Raw genomic sequence first — 17,302 nt, 5'->3', positions numbered from 1 at the left:
ATAATGTCGTGTCATGTCCTAGTCTTATTACATCCAGTTGGTATCATATATGAACTTCATCCTGCGTCTCCTTATCAAACCCAATTCCCATCACAGCCCTCTCCAAGACAGCTCTAAGCAGCGCTTCTCCACCCCTCAATGCACCTCTATTCCGCTCATCGCCCTCTCCGCTCTCGCCCTTCGCAACAATCTTCAGTCTCCCTTCACCCGTAACCACAAACCCAGCACACGCAACCCTCGTTAGCCGCACATATCCACCAACCAATGTAGACGAAGGCCCAGTAGCGCTACCGGTAGCTTCACCAGCCGGTAGCGATAATCCCAACTCCATAGCGAGATGTTTCGATAGGTACGCAGAGAGACCAGAGAGTACAGAACTCCCAGGAGTAATCGAAGAAGACGTCGAGCCGTGCAGGAACGCCCCGATCCTATCTCTTGGGATACTGATATTCAAAGCCTTGAGCGAGGGCGCGATAGGCGGTGCAAACGAGAGCGTGAGATGCATTTCGCGGACGATATCTTCCAGGTCTGCGTCTGCGTTTTCGCCAGCGGGTGTTAGACTCTCGACATAGCGTCCCAAAGCACCACAGAGAGCAGGACTGGGAATCCGTAGAGTCGAAACATACGTGTCGAAGTTCGAAGACAGGAAAGAGATAAATGTCTCCCGGAGTGGTTTGGGAAAACGCGTTAGGAGGAGCGGGAGGTGCGTTGACGCAGGGATTGTCGTTATCGTTGAAGATTTCAGGGAGGGACGGCCTCTTTTGCGCTTTTTTTGCTCTTTTTGCTTCTGCTGTTGATCCTGTGCTCTGCCAGGACCAGGGGCAGCAAGTAAGGCGGCTTTGTATGTCGCATTTTCGTAGGTGAGTGTGATCAAGAGACCGGCTGGTTTGTCCCCCTGATCTTGCGCATTCGCATCCAGAAACGAGAGCGAGGAAAGCGTCTCCCACGTGCAAGCTTGCAGGGCGCCGAGGGTTGGTGATGTTGCTGGGTCATCTTGCAGGGCTGGCGCGCCGGCCACGGCCAGGGAGTTGGTGAGGTGGTCTCTCAGGCGGGCGGCGTAGGTGTCCAGGGCTGCCTTGTTGGCGAGGAGAGAAGTTGGCTCTAGGACTGATCCGGCCTCGTGCTCTATTTCGTAGTGGAGTGGGGAGAGACGGTGGGATGTCCATGATGTGTTGAGGAGGTGGTGTGGGCTTGCCATGGTTGCTATGTGCCCTTTCTGATTTCGTTGGAGAAAAGGGAATGGGGTCGTAATATCACATGTCGGTCGTATTAGGCCGCTCTACTTTTACTCTCGATTCTTCACCCGGCCAGTCTTAAATTGAGGATAGTTGAACTGTTCAACTCTTGGATGGATGTTGATGGGACGCGCCGAGACAAACAAGACAAACAGAGCACGTGCCAAGAGCCCTGAGAGAAATTCTATAGGGCTTAGGGCTGCTCAGCTTTCAGACAATGCTCGCAGGAGTGTATGCTACAGTAAAAAACGACTCTAAAAACAACCGCTGGCTCATAATGCATGAACAACCTGTCCCCATGACCCAATCTAACCTAGAACGCCACAGCCAAGCAAATCAGAGACAAAAGTTATTGAAGTCTTTGAGGAGTATACCACCCATCAGCCGCACCTGGCTTGCAACCGGGACAACCAAATAAGAAGGGCACTCGGTCATTAAGCATGACCTTCTCCTTTCGATGGTTGCCGGCTCTTCGCCTCGCAATCTCCGCAGTCGCAACATCAAACCAGACATCCTGGACTGAGCGATGTAGGTGAACGTTAGGTGCGCTTTCAAACACCCGCGAGTTCATCTCATCGTTCTCAGTCATTGAAATATCCCTGTGAAAATTGTACATAAAGTCCTTCCGCTGCATCCGCTGGTTTCCGCCGTCTCCGATTTCGGCTGAGAAGTATTCCACCAGCCGTTGGAACGGTGATACTGTCAGCAACGACCCAATCCAGCTATCGTCGGATACCTCCTGCTCATCGGGAGGCACAGTGTCCCGTAGCCAGGAGACGAGCAGTCGCAAGCAATGATGCGTAGATATGAGCGTAGGCGTATCCGTAAACGGTGGCGCTTGCATAATCTTCCTCTGCAATTCTTGATACATCCTCTTGCGGATATCCGGCGGTATAGGCACGGGCAATCGGCCGGCCTCAAAGTCTTTCAGAAGAACATTAGTCTGTTCGCGTCTCGCATCAGCATACGATTCGAGGAAATACAGCGTATAATACCTATCAAGCTCTCCATTAGCACGCCGCCACAGCACGTAACGAGTCAACTCACATAAGCGGCGAAAGATAAGACCACAATTTCCCCATGGCCCTCCTCATAAACGCCGCGCGGTCCGCCTTGGACGCAAAAGTAGCCTTCACATAACCCGACTCACACGCCACAAACTTATTGACAATCCGATCCGCGAGGTAATAGCACAGTCTCGAGCAAAGCTTCTGCCGTCGGCGCAGACTATGCAGATACCGAAACGTATAGAGGAACCCGCCCTTCGCGCTCATGGTCGGCGGGAACAAATCGGAGAGCAGCACGACATCGTCCTCGGGCTTCCAGGTATACGTGCGCTGCGTGTCGATCGGGGACGGGAGCGTTCCGTGCCGCCGCTGGCGCAGGTACCGGCGGGCGATGGGGTGCTCGTGGGTGCTGAGGACCTCGTTGAAGGCCTTGCAGACGAGCTTGAGGGAGGAGAAGTCCGTGACGCCGCAGTTGGCGAAGATTGTGATTTGGAGCTCGACGGGGAGGAGGTCCCAGGGGGAGGAGGTGGAGGTTGAGATTGGCGGGATGGGGGTCGGGTTGGGGTTGTTGAATTTCGCGACGCTGCGTGGTGCAAGTCAGTCCATGTCCGGGATTTCTGTAAGAGGCATACGGACAGCGAGGAAGAAGACGGAAACACCCTGTGCCTTAAGGTGGAGGCACGCTTGCGCGTATTGTCGGCATCATTGGCGTTGGCGTTGGGGTTGGCATTGGCATTGGCATTGGGGTCTGCCTGCTTCCTCAGACTGGAAGCGCGGGCTCTTTTCACATGGGATGAGAGAGCGTGCAGAAAGGAACTCATCGTCAACTGGTGCAGGCAGGCATAGGGGCTCGGCGGACAGCGCTGGCTGCTAATGAGCGAGCACTGGAGGAGCAACAGATTTATACGTCAAGAGACTCTCCAAAATGAAGGCTGGGACTTGCCGGGCTCATGAATCCTGTTTTCGTCATGCTGGCCCCCCTTCGACCGCCTGCTTACGGCTACTAGCTTGTCATTGTATTGCAAGTATAGGTATGTTACTCTATAAATTATATTATTTGAGGGTTATTACATCAACTGGCCGGCTGGCCCAATTGGCAAGGCGTCTGACTACGAATCAGGAGATTGCAGGTTCGAGCCCTGCGTCGGTCATTTTTTTTACTTTTTCTGTTCTATTTGTTGCTGGATCCAAATCAACATAGAACTAATATCGTCTTTTTTTTTATCACATGAGTTTCGTGTTCTCTTCTATCATTTCGAGACAAAGTCGGCGGATAAGATCTAAACTTTGTATTCTCGTGGCACATCACTCATCAATCGTCGAAAACCATACACGCCACCACCATGGAAGTCGTCATCCCCCCAGTTGCAGTATATGTATCTCGCTCTCTATTCTTATCCCATCGGCCTCTGGGTTCCAGCTCGCAGCTCCTTCCCCACATCTTCTGCAGATCGCTCGGTTGTTGTAACTCCGTCGCAAGATACTCCTGCAGCTCGGGGACTGGTTGCAAACAATACATTGCTTCCTGAAAACGCTGGACAGTATGGATCGTCGTTGCTAGCATTGAATATTTTGAAAAGTTGATCAATCTCTCATCTGGCGTCAGGGCCGGATTTCCGTCCTCGATAAAGATTAGGTCCTTTAGAAATAGTCCTGCGAGATGGATATATGGTCAGCAGCTATTTGGCGGTTGGTACCATGTGAGGTTCTCAGAGGGAGTCCGCAATACTGACCAAGGAATGGGATACACGGTGGTATTGCACGCCGCAATGCATCGCGGTATATCCGGTGGTTCTGCTCACTCGACATGAGAGCCTGCAATGGCTCCAGGGTGTCGCAGTCTCGCTGGGTGACCATCGCCCAAGTACGGCCAAGCCGGTAAACAGGAGCACTTTGCAGGCCTGATAATATGGCGACCACGGCTGAATAGTTTTGAATCTCGTGACATGTCTGTGGTACTCTTAGTTAGGTATGAGCCAAGTACTGGGAGGGAGTTCATACTTTCGCCACGTTGATGAAATGTCCTATGATCTGCGTCCGCTTCTTCAGGTCTGATTCGGCAAGTACCAGGGCCCCTACCCAGCTAGAGAGCTGGTTGAAGAACTGAATTAATGCCCTGACATTAGGGGCTAAAGTCAGGCTCTCTTTCCTCTGCCAATTCTTATGCAATAGTTCACCGGGCTGTACTTTGCCGAAAATGCACGATTCCATAAGCGTCAACTGCCGCGCGAGTTCTCTGGCGTCGAGTTTCAGGAACTGTGGCTTGCTAGGTTTCAATTTCCGCGGCAGGATCGGTTTCGGGGCGGATGAGCTGGAGCTGGTGGTGGCGATGGATGAGGGCTGGGAAAGAGGTCTCTTCGTGCCCCTTGGCTCAACACCAGCCAGTCGACATTGGATGGTTTCAAGAAGCTTCTGCTGCAATATACTTGAATCACTGTCTTGAGCGAAAGCCTGTAATTTCAGCAGGTTCTTCTGCGTTTCGGGGTTCTTTGGCTCATTCCAAACCCAGAAGTCTTCAAGCCATTGGTTCAAGACGATCATTACCCGTGATCGAATCACAGGCTTTATCTGGTCCGACCACACTGCAGACTGAGCTGAATGTGAAGTGATGGGCAGTGCACAGTCATATCGCTCGAGGAGGAGCTGGAGAAGCTCCGTACCTGACGTGAAGTAGGTGTACGTTGCGAAGAAAGTACGGTTGAACGACGCATCCAGCTTGTCGGGACAAGTCAAATATTCCACCAATGCTGCAAGGGTTCCTGCCCTGGCAGCACCAGTCTCGCTACCATATACGATTCTTGCCGGGTGTTCAACGTGGCTCGAGTCAACGGTCTTGTCTTGTTCGGGTTCGCCCATGGTCGCGTGGGGGCTTTGTGGTTGGGGCCATCAAGGTAGGTGTTCGAGGTTCTCTGCAGGTCGTGGGAGCTGACTGGAAAGTCGTGAGATATAGGCCCGAGAAGCGGCAGGGTTCCGCGGGGCCGACGTAATCGTGCGAGGACAAGGATGAGGGAAGAAGGTGGTGTCACTGGTGTACGACAGGTTCATGGGAGCAGTAGATAGGTAAGGCAGGCTAGGTACGGGCATGGACGGTGGGGCACGGCTCGAGAGCCCACTCGAGCTCGCATGGCATGTCTGTTTAGAGCGGCCCTTATTCCCTTTAAGGACCGAGTCTTGGCCGATTTCGGATCCTGTGGACCTGCTCAGGGCTGTAAGTAATGGTTCATGTAGGGATGTTAGATGACAAATGTCTGTCCGACATTTCGACCCTTTTATGTCAACTTGACAGACATTTTCAGGCCGGGTATGTCCGATCGGCGCCCCACCTTCCCTAGGAAGAGTAGTCCTTCAGGGCCTGTAAGCTACTAATCTRGRAAAGGTAGTWTTARARAAATCTAAGCCTTTTRGGGACTAGCTTAGCCCACYTAGTCACGTGTATGTCCATCCGGACAGACATTCAAAACATGGACATTACGGACAGACGGACATTTTGGAGAAAATGTCGACATTATAACATCCCTAGGTTCATGTGCCGTTTCCACAGACTATCACACTTGAAATGGTTGCTTCTCTAAATTGATGTGGGGTATATAAATCTAATTAGAGCACTGGAATGCAAATGAAAAGGTTGCTTAGAGAACAGTTCCCTTGACCTGCACCTTCCTTCTCAGATCAATATCCTTGATTAGTACACACCAAGGAATTGCCAGCACCATAATCCCACAGCCGACAGCAAGCAGTCTAAGCTCAGCATAGGCGTAGGCTGTCTGTATAGCCGTCCGAATAGGGCTACCCACAGGATACCCTATTTGCGTCCTCAGGTCATCGTAAATGTTGCCGAAGTTAGACATGGCAGACTCGGGGAGATATCGGACCAGGGCCTTGCGGAACGTATGCTGCCAGATAGAGGTGCTGATGGTCAGACCAGCAGAGTTGCCAATGGTGCCCACGACATTCAGAATCGCTAATGCCGTAGCAACATGCTGGTGATCCACAGCAGCAAGGATAGCAATCTGTTCAACAAGAATAAAGACTGAGCCAGCTATGGCCAGAAAAACCTGGCACATTACCTGGTACCCAACGCTCATATTGGGCTCGCGGAAATAGATCATTAGTCCCTGCGTAAAAATATAGAGCGGGATGGAGATGTATAAAGTCCACTTGTATTTGCCGACTCTGCGAATGACCCAGCCGAGAAACAACAGTAATACGCCGGAGACAACGTCGAAGATATTGTTGATGTAGTTTGCTGTTGTAATGGTCAGATTGTTATTGACTTGTAGCCATGAGGTGAAGTAGTAGCTCCAACAGTAGTTTGAGAGCTGGTAGGTTGCGTCCAAAAGGACCGCACCAACGATGGTACGGTTGGTGAGCAATCGCCATTCGAATAAAGGGACTGGGGCGAGCCATCTTTCCCAAATTGCAAACAAGAATAGCATTGAGAAACCGACGACCAACATGGCGATGATGTATCCGGAGGCCCAGCCTTCAGGTGCGTAATCAGCGATATCAGATGGAAGCTGGAATAGCACGAGCCCAGCTGTGAATATAAAGACTCCAAGTACTATATCACGTTAGATTGCTATATCTGAAGCAAGGGTGAAACTTACAATCAAACTCGACAGACCAGTGTCTGATGCTTTCAAATACCGTACGGCCACTCGGACGCTTGATCCGGTACCCTTCCCGCTGAGCCTTATACAAGTTGTACTTTAACATGCCGTACAAGGGCAGAGCAATGATAGGGGTGGCAATTGCCCAGGCACCGAAGCCCCACCGCCAGGAAACTTGATAGTAGAATTCTTCTGCCACTTTTGGTCCAGCAAAGGCCGTGATGATATAAGGGGAGGACGTGAAAGCATACGCAAAGGCACGGTTCCTCAAACTCGAAGCATCGGCAGTCACGACATCGACGGCGTATTCCATCCCGTAGAACCCGACATAGTAAAAGACCTAAGCGGTTAGGGTTTGCTTTGGTCAAGATGAATCCGATCCACTTACATTGGCAGCACAATAGGTCTCAAAGGCATTGCAAGACGCCATGAGAATTAACCCAAGAGTCAAACATATGACCATGAAAAGAAAACCTTCTGCACGCCCACAGACATCCATCAACTTCGCCATAGGGAGATATGTAGCAGCTGCAAATGCATCGCCAATGGCGGTTGGGAGCGCGGATAACGAATGTGCTTTAAAAGAGCTCGTCACGTAGGGATTTAGACTGTTCGAAACGGAGAGTTGGAACGCATTCACAAAGTATAGCAGCCAGATGCTGTGGAAAAATGATGTTAGACAAGGACACGGTCGGATTATGTGTAAAGACGAACTTGATAAAAACTGCAATCAGGGTGCCTCTTGACCAAGCGAGAGTAACAGCTTCAACATCTTGAACACCATGCTGGGTGTCCCTGGCTGGTGTCTTGTCGTGCGACTCAGCGCTGCCGTGACTTGAGCTCTGCTGAATTGGAACGTTCTCTACCCCCTCGGGCTTGTCCGCCGAGATACGACGGACGACCGTGCGAGTCCTGCGGATCAAAGGACGAACACCCATTGCGTTTGCACGTGGCGGAAGGCATCGAGAAAGACGGAGGCCGAGATGTCATAAAAGTTAAAACTAATTAGAGTGGGCGTGGGGTGGGTAGTGCACAAGCCCCGAAGTCGGATGCTTGTTTCTCGTCCCGACTCAGCTGGCCGCTTGTCCCGCGTGGGATGACAGCGGTCGGCAGTAGCACGTCTGTGCCACATCTGTTTTGGATAGAGTCTGAACCAATGGTTGATAAAGATGGCGTAACAGCATGACATGGATTTCGCATAGTCGCCAGAGTGGGTATGGCCAAGCACGCTTGTCAATCTGATAATCTTATCAGATTTTCTCGGAGTTTCGGTTTCCGTGTGAAAATGGAACCTTTCCCGTTCCTGAAGAGGCATTCTTGGCCCGAACGAGACTTCCAGGTTCTTGGATGAAGTTGGATCCTTCAGGTTGGTATCTTGTAGTCAAGGAGTTGTCGTGGAATGCTTTCAGCGCTGTCGGACCGGTAACAGAACATCCCGCGGCAAGAGCGGTTGCCGGAGGAAGAAAAAGCAACTTGTGGCGGGCAAACGTGAATCACAGTCTGCTTCAAGTAATTGAACATGTGCCTCCGAAGCCCCAGTGATGGTTTCCGCAATACCGATTCTCTCCCAGTCCCCATCTCGAGACTTCCTCTTGCACTCGCTCGGAAGTAGTTGATGGCGGTGGATCCTGTAGCCGCAAGTTCGCACGGCTGCCCATGGTCGCTATACGGCGGAGACCCACGGCTCCCTCTTCGACTTCGAGACTTCGAGTTCCTGGTAAAAATCCATGGATGTTGCTGTAGAGTGCAGTATTAGTGAGATCGGCAAAGCTGGGAGTGCTACGTAAGTGTCGCAAATTAACTGGTTGCTTTTCGCACCTCAGATAGAAGCCTCTTCTTTTTGCAGATGCGAACATACAACAAATGACTGGTTAGCTAGAATCATGTTTGGTGAGTGTCGTCCAAGCCAACTCGTGGCATTTCTCTTTCCCCGATCATGGTGCTTGGCTCCACAATGAGATCGTGCCACACAACAAACTGAGCACCTTGAGCCTCCAGATATGCACAGCCTGGAGTGCCTTGGAAGTTTCTATCTTGAGCTTCAATAATACAATGTTAGAGAAGGGTTCAAGATCGAAATCTCGATAGCTGTGGTTGAGAAAGAGCTCCAGATTGTGTGGTGCCGGCGGCATACGTCATTTTCCGGAGTGGTTGCGTCAAGTTCTCTTCCACTCATAAACACAGCACACTCCTAAGCGCTTGCAATTCTACTATTTCCCAACAACCGCGGGCATTTTCAACATGAGCAAGAACGTACTCATCGTCGGAGCTACAAGAGGGCTAGGAGCCTCCCTCCGCAAACTCTACGCCGCCAAGGCCTCAACCCAAGTCTTCGCAACAGCCCGATCTAACAAAGCACCTGACACCAACTCCCAGTCTAATGTCTCCTGGCTTCAGAACGTCGACCTTACAAAGCCAGATGTCGGCGAGAAACTAGTCTCGCAACTCCCGTCGTCAACCAAGCTTGCAACAGTGATAATCACCGCCGGCTACTTTGGCCTCGAATCATTCGATAGTCCAGATTGGGATAAGCAGGTGCAGATGTATACTACGTCTGCAATTGCACCGGTCTTTGTTGTTCAGAAGCTCGTCAAATCTGGCTTCTTAAATGAGGGAAGCAAGGTGATTCTGGTCAGCAGCGAGAGCGGCAGTATCACGCTTCGTCATGAGAAAGAGGGTGGAGGCAACTATGGCCACCATGCTAGCAAGACAGCGCTCAATATGGTGGGGAAGCTGCTGAGTTTGGACCTGAAGCCAAACGGCATCGCTGTGGGCTTGGTGCATCCAGGGTTCATGCGGACGGAGATGACGAAGGGCGTCGGGTTTGATAAGTTCTGGGATGATGGTGGAGGTGAGCTCATATGAGTAGTCCATGCCCTTTTCATCGTGCTAATCACGTCTTGTCTTAGCGGTCACTCCGGACGAGGCCGCCAAGTCACTCGCCTTGTTTGTTGACGAGTTCGATATCAGCAAAACGGGCGAATACTGGGCACCACGGGGGCCTGGGTAAGCTTTATTCAAAGTAAATAATCCGTGTTACTTGCTAACAACATCAGGGATATCGGAACTGCGGAACCTGTACTAGGCAGTAATTTGCCTACTCCTTTGCAACTGCCTTGGTAGTCGGTTATACTCCGGCCAGTTTATTAGGGCTTCCCTCTCTGCGACGGCTTACGAAGTCCCAGGAACGGATCATGACTTATGATGAGTGACGACAGGATCAACTACTTGATGTTATGCACTTTCAATGAAACAGTATAGCCATCCAGGCATGATAAGCCGCATTTATTCGTGATTATAATTTTCTCCCAGGCCATGGCAGGCGACAAATGCTTCATTGCTGTACTTTAAGCGTGCATTGCTAGGCTATACACTACACGCAAAGTTTCCTGAAACAGCAGCCCTGTCACGGTCTAGAGTCAAAGCCTGGCCTGGGACACTTTAGCTACGAGCCAGCAAATCCATTGTCAATGAATTTTTACTCAGCAACATTGAACCTTGTTCAGGACTAGGTATAAGCTCATGGGCTATTATGCAGACCAACTTAGAAGTTCCTTATGAGTCATAACAGGTGTTATAAATGTAACTTATGCAGGCATCGGACTTGTCCCGCGAACACAGCGGCAGCATTGCCTGGCTATACTACATATCTGCAGGTGTCCACCCGTACCTGAGTGCAGCTTAGCCCTATACCTAGGTAGGCACTAGCACCTATTTTAGCGTCATCTATAGACGGATTAACCAATGATATCTAGATCCAATGCTCCACTCTTGCTGGTTCACATCGGGGTGTCCAGAGAAGACCCCATTATTTCATAGATTTCATCCCTGATCCGAAGATGCTGGGTCAAACTTGCGCTGGGCGGCATGCTATAAATACCAGGGACGGCCTGCCTGCAGACCATAATCTTTACAAACAACCCCGTCGACTTACACCACGTTCAAAATGAGCCAAGTCATACTAGTCACTGGCGCTACTCGAGGCAATCAATCCTCTAGCGATTCCAAAGTGCTGCAGCTAACATGCTCACAGGCATCGGAAAGGGACTTGTGACGCACTATCTCGCCCATCCCGACACAACAGTTATAGCGACCGTCCGAGACCCGACGTCGGCCAAAGCAAAGGAGCTCTATACTCTACCCAGGGGCAATGGATCCCGCCTGGTCATTGTAGCACTTACAGCCGACTCCCCAACGAGCGCCGCCGACGCTGCGTCTGAAATCCAGACAGCCCACCAAATCGAGCACATCGACGTCGTGATTGCCAACGCCGGGATCTGCGAGCACTGGGGGCCCCTCGTGGAAGCAGCGGAGTCAGACGTGCTCTCACACTTCGAGGTGAACACGCTAGGTCCGCTTCGGCTTTTCAAGGCCATGGCTCCATTGCTGCAGAAGGCTGCCGCGCCCAAGTTCATCTACATCTCGACGCTCCTGGCTAGTATCGGTGGGGTTGGACAGATGGTCACCTTGACAGGTCCGTATGGGATGTCCAAGGCGGCGGGGAATTTCCTGGTTAGGAAGATCCATGCGGAGAATGAGCATTTGGTGACGCTGTCTATTGATCCTGGGTAGGTCGATTATATTAAGTCTCGGGGGCAATGGGTTTGGAAGCTAACAGGGTCTTGGTAGACTTGTCCAGACGGATTTGGGAGATCGCGCGGCGCAGAACTATGGGTTGAAGGAAGCGCCAGTGACGTTGGAGGAGAGTGTGAGAGGAATCACGACTCAGGTAGGTTGACTATCCTTCCGAGCGGTGAATATCAGGGCTAATCTTTTCGCAGATTGATGCGGTGGACAAGTCAACGTCTGGAACATTTGTCAATACTCGCGGCGAACAAGTGGCTTGGTAGATGGCCAGCCCGTCACAGGCTGGTAATGATGTCGCCATACCAATAATCGCGGGCATATCATCGATTCATCGTAAGTGGGTGAGATGCTTATTTACTGCATGAGGGACCACGGTCCGGATGCTGTTTTACGTGAATAGCCACTAGGAGCGCGGAGATATATATTGCGGTTTGGGAAGGATTCTCCCTTAGAAAACGCAGTGACTCGAGCGAAATGGAGAGAAATCTTGGTTCGGGATATTCTAAGGGTCTTCCATCTAGATAGATACTGCATCTATTGCACCAATCTCGCCTCGCCTTCCCTGTCGGGGATCTGGGTGTGTAGATACCTAGAGTAAAAAGCCAAAAAAAAGGAGAAATTTCAATGCATCATCCGTGAATCGAACACGGGCCTCATCGATGGCAACGATGAATTCTACCACTAGACCAATGATGCTTCTTATTGTAGATGCTCAAATTAATTAAAACTATATTTTTCTGGTAATGATTTCGACAAGTCCTTGGCCTAGAGTAACATCGCAACACACATGGATGTCCGGCCAGGTGCCCGGTGCCCTGATAATCCCACATTGGTCCAGCTGGTCCAGCTCAGGCTCTGATGCTCTTGCATCAACGAAAATACCTCTGCCTGCGACCCTCATTCTGATGGGATTGTCAGGCATACGTAACGGCGTGGTCGGGGTCCGTAATGATATTCGTCTCTTGACCCATCCGGGAAGGTCTTCTTGAGGCCGAGGCGGCTGAACCCGACTCAGTACCTGCGCTCGGAATTCATCGCAGGTATCAAAATATCTACCTAGTCTAGAAACCGAAGATATCCTGGTACATCGACAGTATAAGTACCCGTAGACACGCATCTGGAACTCGGGCGCGCAGATTGAACCTTGCATTGTATCACTGGGAACAACACCGCACAACGATCAACCGATGACCTCTTCCACTCCCACCGCCAACTTTACCTTCCGCCAGGTGGAACGCTCCGACGTGGATACTCTGGAAGGGCTTCTTTTCACCTCAAAGTTGTCTCTGACCATCAACAAACTGTTATTTAAAAACTGGCCAAACGAAGCAGTGCAAAGACGCAACTATCGGAGTGCGCTGGAGGGACTCGATTTCGACAATAGTGACCGGGAGTCATTGACCGTGGTTGATGATGAGTTGGGAAAGATTATCGGCCATCTCGCCCTTTATCGCAGAGAGCCCCAAACCCCTGTCCAGGACGATATAGAGTGCGGCCAGAGTCAGGCTGCCAGTGCAACTGAACAAGCAGACATCCCGGACTTCTTCAACGCCGACGTCTTGAATGCTGTGATAGAAGCTGTTGGTGAGCTTTCTGATCCTGCTCTAAAGACGAAAGAACATTATGGTATGTCACCTGGTGTCCGTTCATTGAGGCCTCCTGCTGATCATGAAATAGAGGTGGTTTATATCGTCGTGGATCCTGCATACCGTCATCGAGGCATAGGCCGAGGCTTGATTCAACATGTCATCACGAAGGCGAAGGCTGCGCAAGTGCCTGTCGCCGTGTCCTCAGAGCCGCAGTCCTATGAGTTCTTCACCAAGCTGGGATTCGAAGAAGTCAAGTCGGTAGATATGGATCTGGCGCAGTGGGCTCCGCCCTACTCTGGCTTTGGATTGTTTAAACTGATGTCGATGATCTGGGACCCATAGAATGGCGGGTTCTTGTTGCATTGTAGACTCTCACAGGCGGCCTGGATAATTGCAGCGCGCGCATGTAGGGCCACTCTCCATAGATGTCAAAGCGATACGAACAGCCATCATAGGTATATCGTATGCACGTATCGAACACGATAAGTTGACAAATCGGATTCCATCGAGACCGGCCTTGCACCCCGCATTATAGTCATGGAGCCCCGTACGTTTCAACAACAGCGAGGCTATGCTGTAGCCCACCGGCGTAACGAGGATATGCGAGACCCCCAGCGGGCCAGCATCAAGGATCATAACACGTGCAATTTTGTCAAACGCCGGAAGGTGTGCCGATTTACCAGTCTGGCGATACGAGAGGGCCCAGTAAGAACCTTGCGAGATCCCGATGGTGCCGACTGTGCGGGAGCAGCGGGGCACTGCCCCATTGCGCCCGTTGCTGGGCGGCGGGCACAGGGACTTGGCGCGATCGACGAGAATCTCCGAGGATTCGATGATTGAGGAGACATTCGAGCTTCATGTCTCTCAAGACCAACATCAGGAGAAAGTTCGTTGAGCTCCGAGCTGCATGGGCCCGGATGCAGGATGCCGGCTGAAGTGACAGCTCACCACGTACACCACACCACCCGAGTTACGCGAGCTTGAGACCGAGCTTGAACACGAGAAAAAGCACCTGACTATCAACGCCCCAAACGATGCTAGCGTGTCGCGGCAGTGCTCGAACTAAGTGGTCAATGATGTAAGACCTTAATGCGCCCGGGAAGCTGGTCAACCTTATGAACTCACGGAGTAAGAGCTCGTCCAGAAGCCAGCAACACCTAACCAACCATAGAAGGTGGTCGGTCCTGGCTCAGCCTTGGGAGCGGAGTCCTTTTCCATGCGATGTCCAACGGGGCGCGAAGCTGGCTAGACTACCCCAGATTGGTGCACTGCCCAGGGCCGTGTCTCCCGACCGTGGTCAACAATGTGACGTCCTGAACCCTGCCCAGCGGTCTACTTAAAGTGCCTTCCTCGCCCTTGCTTTTTCCATCCTAGCAACATTCCAGAGCACTACTTCCTCAGTAGATTATCGGAAGTATCATCGATTACCTTTTCAAACCAACAAGATGTCCGCTGAACAAAGCACCCTTACCAACACCGCTATCAACTCCGGCATCAATGGCAAGGCCCCTCAGCAGCCCCATGCCTTAGTCGACGTCCAGCCTCCCAGACTGTCTGATCTGCAGCCGCGGTACGCATCGACAATCCAGCACGATGACAGCAGCCCAGAAGCGCACGGGTGGTATGCGTCGTTTAGTACGTCGTTCCCCTAGGAGGAATGCTGATTTCTGGAAACTAACCGAGTACCTACTCCAGAGCACACAATTGGAGAATGTATTGGAGGCCTGGGAGTTATCCCCTGTTGTCCTTGCCCGAACCCCTTCAGGCCCGTTCAGCAAGGCGAAGTCGGTTTGGTGACGCGATTCGGCCGGTCCGTATACTTCTGGGAAGCGACGGGAATGAGAGGCTAATATCTTATAGTTTCGAGCGCGCAGTAGACCCCGGACTCGTCAAGGTCAACCCGTTGAGTGAGCGCCTCATCACAATCGACGTGAAGATCCAGATCGTCGAAGTGCCTCGCCAGATTTGCATGACCAAGGACAACGTGACCCTGAACCTGACCTCCGTTATCTACTACCAAGTCGTCTCGCCCCACAAGTCTGCATTCGGTATTTCCAACATCAAGCAAGCACTCGTCGAGCGTACCCAGACCACACTGCGACATGTCATCGGTGCACGCGTTCTCCAGGATGTGATCGAACGCCGCGAGGAGATCGCCCAGTCAACATCCGAAATCATCGAGGAGGTGGCCGCTGGCTGGGGTGTCAATGTCGAGTCCATGCTTATCAAGGACATCATCTTCAGCGATGACCTTCAGGACTCGCTGTCAATGGCCGCTCAGTCCAAGCGTATTGGTGAGAGCAAGGTCATTGCCGCTCGTGCTGAAGTCGAGTCTGCCAAGCTCATGCGCCAGGTATGTTTATAACCACTCGTTTTTAGGTATAAGCTAATTCTGTCAGGCTGCCGATATCCTATCCTCCGCCCCTGCTATGCAGATCCGATACCTCGAGGCGATGCAAGCCATGGCCAAGACAGCCAACAGCAAGGTCATCTTCCTTCCGGCGCCGAACCAAAGCATGCAGCAGCAGCTGGCAACTGCGGAGAATGCCGGCGAAGGACCCAGCCGCTACGCAGCCCCGCAGAATGACGATGGATTCCAGCATGCGATCAACGCCCGCGTGGTGGAGGACATTTGAGCGCGCACTTGATTAATGCGGCCATGAATAATGGCAATAACTGGAGCTGCTTCTAATTGGCCTTGTGGCCTTGCTTTTTGGTTTAATCACGATACCCGCTTTTTTGTATGCATTGTCTATTGATTATCTCAATCCATTGTGATGATTCCCATGAAGCTCACCTCACTTTGTGGTGAACAACCCACACACTTCTGACTCTGAGTAAGATAACCTTACCGGCATTAGACCAGTTCCCCAACAGTTCTAAAGCAATGAAATTGAAATAGACTTCATTGTATACAGAGTAAACAATGCAGGCGGTGAGGCACCCCAGAGCTCACTGTGGGGTCGATCTAGCCCAGGCACAGCATCCATCCGTCCCACCGGACATTTATTGCTTCAAGATGCCAACTCAGTCTCGCAAACACCACTCCATTCCTCCATAGTACATACAAGCTCAATGGCCCCCTCAAAAACACCCAGTCCAGCTCCCCCATCTGCTTCAACAGCAACAGCAACGCCAAACGCCGACTATACAAACCCGTCCTTTGACCCCGTCGACTTCCTCAATGACTCCCTCCCGCCGCTGACACTCCAGTCCTCCCAATCGCAATCTCAATACAATCCCCGCGCCATCAACCTCACCGACCTCTCCACCCGCGTCCAATCCATCCTCTCACAAACCAACGCCCAAAACATCCGACACTCAACAACACTTACATCTCTAACCGATGAGATCCTCCGCAGCGGCAACCGACTCGCGTACGAAGTCGAGGTTCTCCGCGGCGAGGCGATAACGCTCTCAGATCTTGTGACGGAGGGGCTGGCAGAGGAAATGGCGAGATTCACTACGGCCGCGACATCTACAACTACGGAGACGCCCGAAGGCGAAAAAGAACCCCCGGACGGAGAGGAGCGGGAGGAAAAGAAGATCGAACCGGAGTACATCACCAACCTCCGCACCCTAAACCAGGTTCGCGCGCGCCTGGAAGAAGTCGTGCATACCTTCGGCGACGCAATGGAGTGGCCGCTCCCGCCGTCCGAGACCTCGATAACGTCCTCATTCATCTCTGTTTCTGCGCCGGACGCGGGACCTGATAGTCATAGTCGCGAGGAGAAGGGGCAGGAGGTTGCGAAGAAGTTACGTGGCGAGGTCAATGAGCTTTTGGAGGGCGATGGTGGGATTGAAGCTGCGGCGCGCAGGGTCGAGGCTTTACGGACGCTGGCCTTGCTGTGGAAGGGGACAGCGGAGGAAAAGGCGCGAGGGAGGTTTGTGGAGGAGCTGGCGAAGATTGTCGAGGATAAGAGGAGGGCTGTTGAGGCGCCGGCTCAGAGCCAGCAGGCCGCATATTCTGGGTCGAGAGGGCATCAGAGGCAGGAGAGCGAGGGGCCTGCGGGTGGGATTTTCCGCAACCTGCAGCGGCTACGAGAGGAGATTTATCTGGAGTAAAGTGCTCGGTGATCACGCTGCAGCATTTACATACTGGCGTTTGGGTGGGTGTTTTTAACTATATACCTTTACTGCTTATGGTGTCTATACTTGTTCACTATGGGCCTTGAGCGAGGGATTCGATGTAAATCTAGCGATGATCATATAGATATCGCACCTTCATACATACAGACTGCAGCCGTACCACCATCAGCAACCCCAAGGCCTCA

At 51.9% G+C, this 17,302-nt stretch overlaps 9 protein-coding genes across 9 annotated transcripts; 5 read left to right on the top strand and 4 right to left on the bottom strand.

The window, feature by feature from the left end:
* Positions 1-43: 43 nt before the first annotated feature.
* On the bottom strand, positions 44-1,198 carry DSM5745_03545 (uncharacterized protein; the record flags this gene model as incomplete). The annotated part of the gene is made up of 1 exon (XM_026745561.1): positions 44-1,198. The coding sequence occupies one exon, from the start codon at positions 1,196-1,198 to the stop codon at positions 44-46; it is 1,155 nt and encodes a 384-aa protein (XP_026606427.1).
* Positions 1,199-1,584: 386 nt separating this feature from the next.
* DSM5745_03544 (F-box protein) lies at positions 1,585-3,063 on the bottom strand (the record flags this gene model as incomplete). Its single annotated transcript, XM_026745560.1, has 3 exons — positions 1,585-2,230; positions 2,283-2,825; positions 2,879-3,063. 3 exons carry the CDS (start codon positions 3,061-3,063, stop codon positions 1,585-1,587), a joined length of 1,374 nt encoding a protein of 457 aa, XP_026606426.1.
* Positions 3,064-3,554: 491 nt separating this feature from the next.
* Positions 3,555-5,098, bottom strand: DSM5745_03543 (Ras-GEF domain-containing protein; the record flags this gene model as incomplete). The annotated part of the gene is made up of 3 exons (XM_026745559.1): positions 3,555-3,895; positions 3,976-4,192; positions 4,244-5,098. 3 exons carry the CDS (start codon positions 5,096-5,098, stop codon positions 3,555-3,557), a joined length of 1,413 nt encoding a protein of 470 aa, XP_026606425.1.
* A 773-nt stretch (positions 5,099-5,871) lies between these two features.
* Positions 5,872-7,790, bottom strand: DSM5745_03542 (uncharacterized protein; the record flags this gene model as incomplete). Its single annotated transcript, XM_026745558.1, has 4 exons — positions 5,872-6,803; positions 6,850-7,192; positions 7,241-7,511; positions 7,567-7,790. 4 exons carry the CDS (start codon positions 7,788-7,790, stop codon positions 5,872-5,874), a joined length of 1,770 nt encoding a protein of 589 aa, XP_026606424.1.
* A 1,303-nt stretch (positions 7,791-9,093) lies between these two features.
* On the top strand, positions 9,094-9,975 carry DSM5745_03541 (oxidoreductase, short chain dehydrogenase/reductase family superfamily; the record flags this gene model as incomplete). The annotated part of the gene is made up of 3 exons (XM_026745557.1): positions 9,094-9,703; positions 9,762-9,858; positions 9,909-9,975. The coding sequence occupies 3 exons, from the start codon at positions 9,094-9,096 to the stop codon at positions 9,973-9,975; spliced, it is 774 nt and encodes a 257-aa protein (XP_026606423.1).
* Positions 9,976-10,875: 900 nt separating this feature from the next.
* On the top strand, positions 10,876-11,702 carry DSM5745_03540 (SDR family oxidoreductase; the record flags this gene model as incomplete). The annotated part of the gene is made up of 3 exons (XM_026745556.1): positions 10,876-11,420; positions 11,482-11,581; positions 11,634-11,702. 3 exons carry the CDS (start codon positions 10,876-10,878, stop codon positions 11,700-11,702), a joined length of 714 nt encoding a protein of 237 aa, XP_026606422.1.
* A 924-nt stretch (positions 11,703-12,626) lies between these two features.
* DSM5745_03539 (GNAT family N-acetyltransferase) lies at positions 12,627-13,370 on the top strand (the record flags this gene model as incomplete). The annotated part of the gene is made up of 2 exons (XM_026745555.1): positions 12,627-13,065; positions 13,117-13,370. 2 exons carry the CDS (start codon positions 12,627-12,629, stop codon positions 13,368-13,370), a joined length of 693 nt encoding a protein of 230 aa, XP_026606421.1.
* Positions 13,371-14,473: 1,103 nt separating this feature from the next.
* DSM5745_03538 (slipin family protein) lies at positions 14,474-15,664 on the top strand (the record flags this gene model as incomplete). The annotated part of the gene is made up of 4 exons (XM_026745554.1): positions 14,474-14,663; positions 14,724-14,838; positions 14,889-15,381; positions 15,428-15,664. 4 exons carry the CDS (start codon positions 14,474-14,476, stop codon positions 15,662-15,664), a joined length of 1,035 nt encoding a protein of 344 aa, XP_026606420.1.
* Positions 15,665-16,103: 439 nt separating this feature from the next.
* DSM5745_03537 (uncharacterized protein) lies at positions 16,104-17,093 on the top strand (the record flags this gene model as incomplete). Its single annotated transcript, XM_026745553.1, has 1 exon — positions 16,104-17,093. One exon carries the CDS (start codon positions 16,104-16,106, stop codon positions 17,091-17,093), a length of 990 nt encoding a protein of 329 aa, XP_026606419.1.
* Between the last annotated feature and the right edge of the window lie 209 nt (positions 17,094-17,302).

This window comes from Aspergillus mulundensis (genome assembly GCF_003369625.1).
Source record: "Aspergillus mulundensis strain DSM 5745 chromosome Unknown scaffold_2, whole genome shotgun sequence".
NCBI lineage: Eukaryota > Fungi > Ascomycota > Eurotiomycetes > Eurotiales > Aspergillaceae > Aspergillus > Aspergillus mulundensis.
This window is presented reverse-complemented; position numbering and strand designations above follow the sequence as displayed.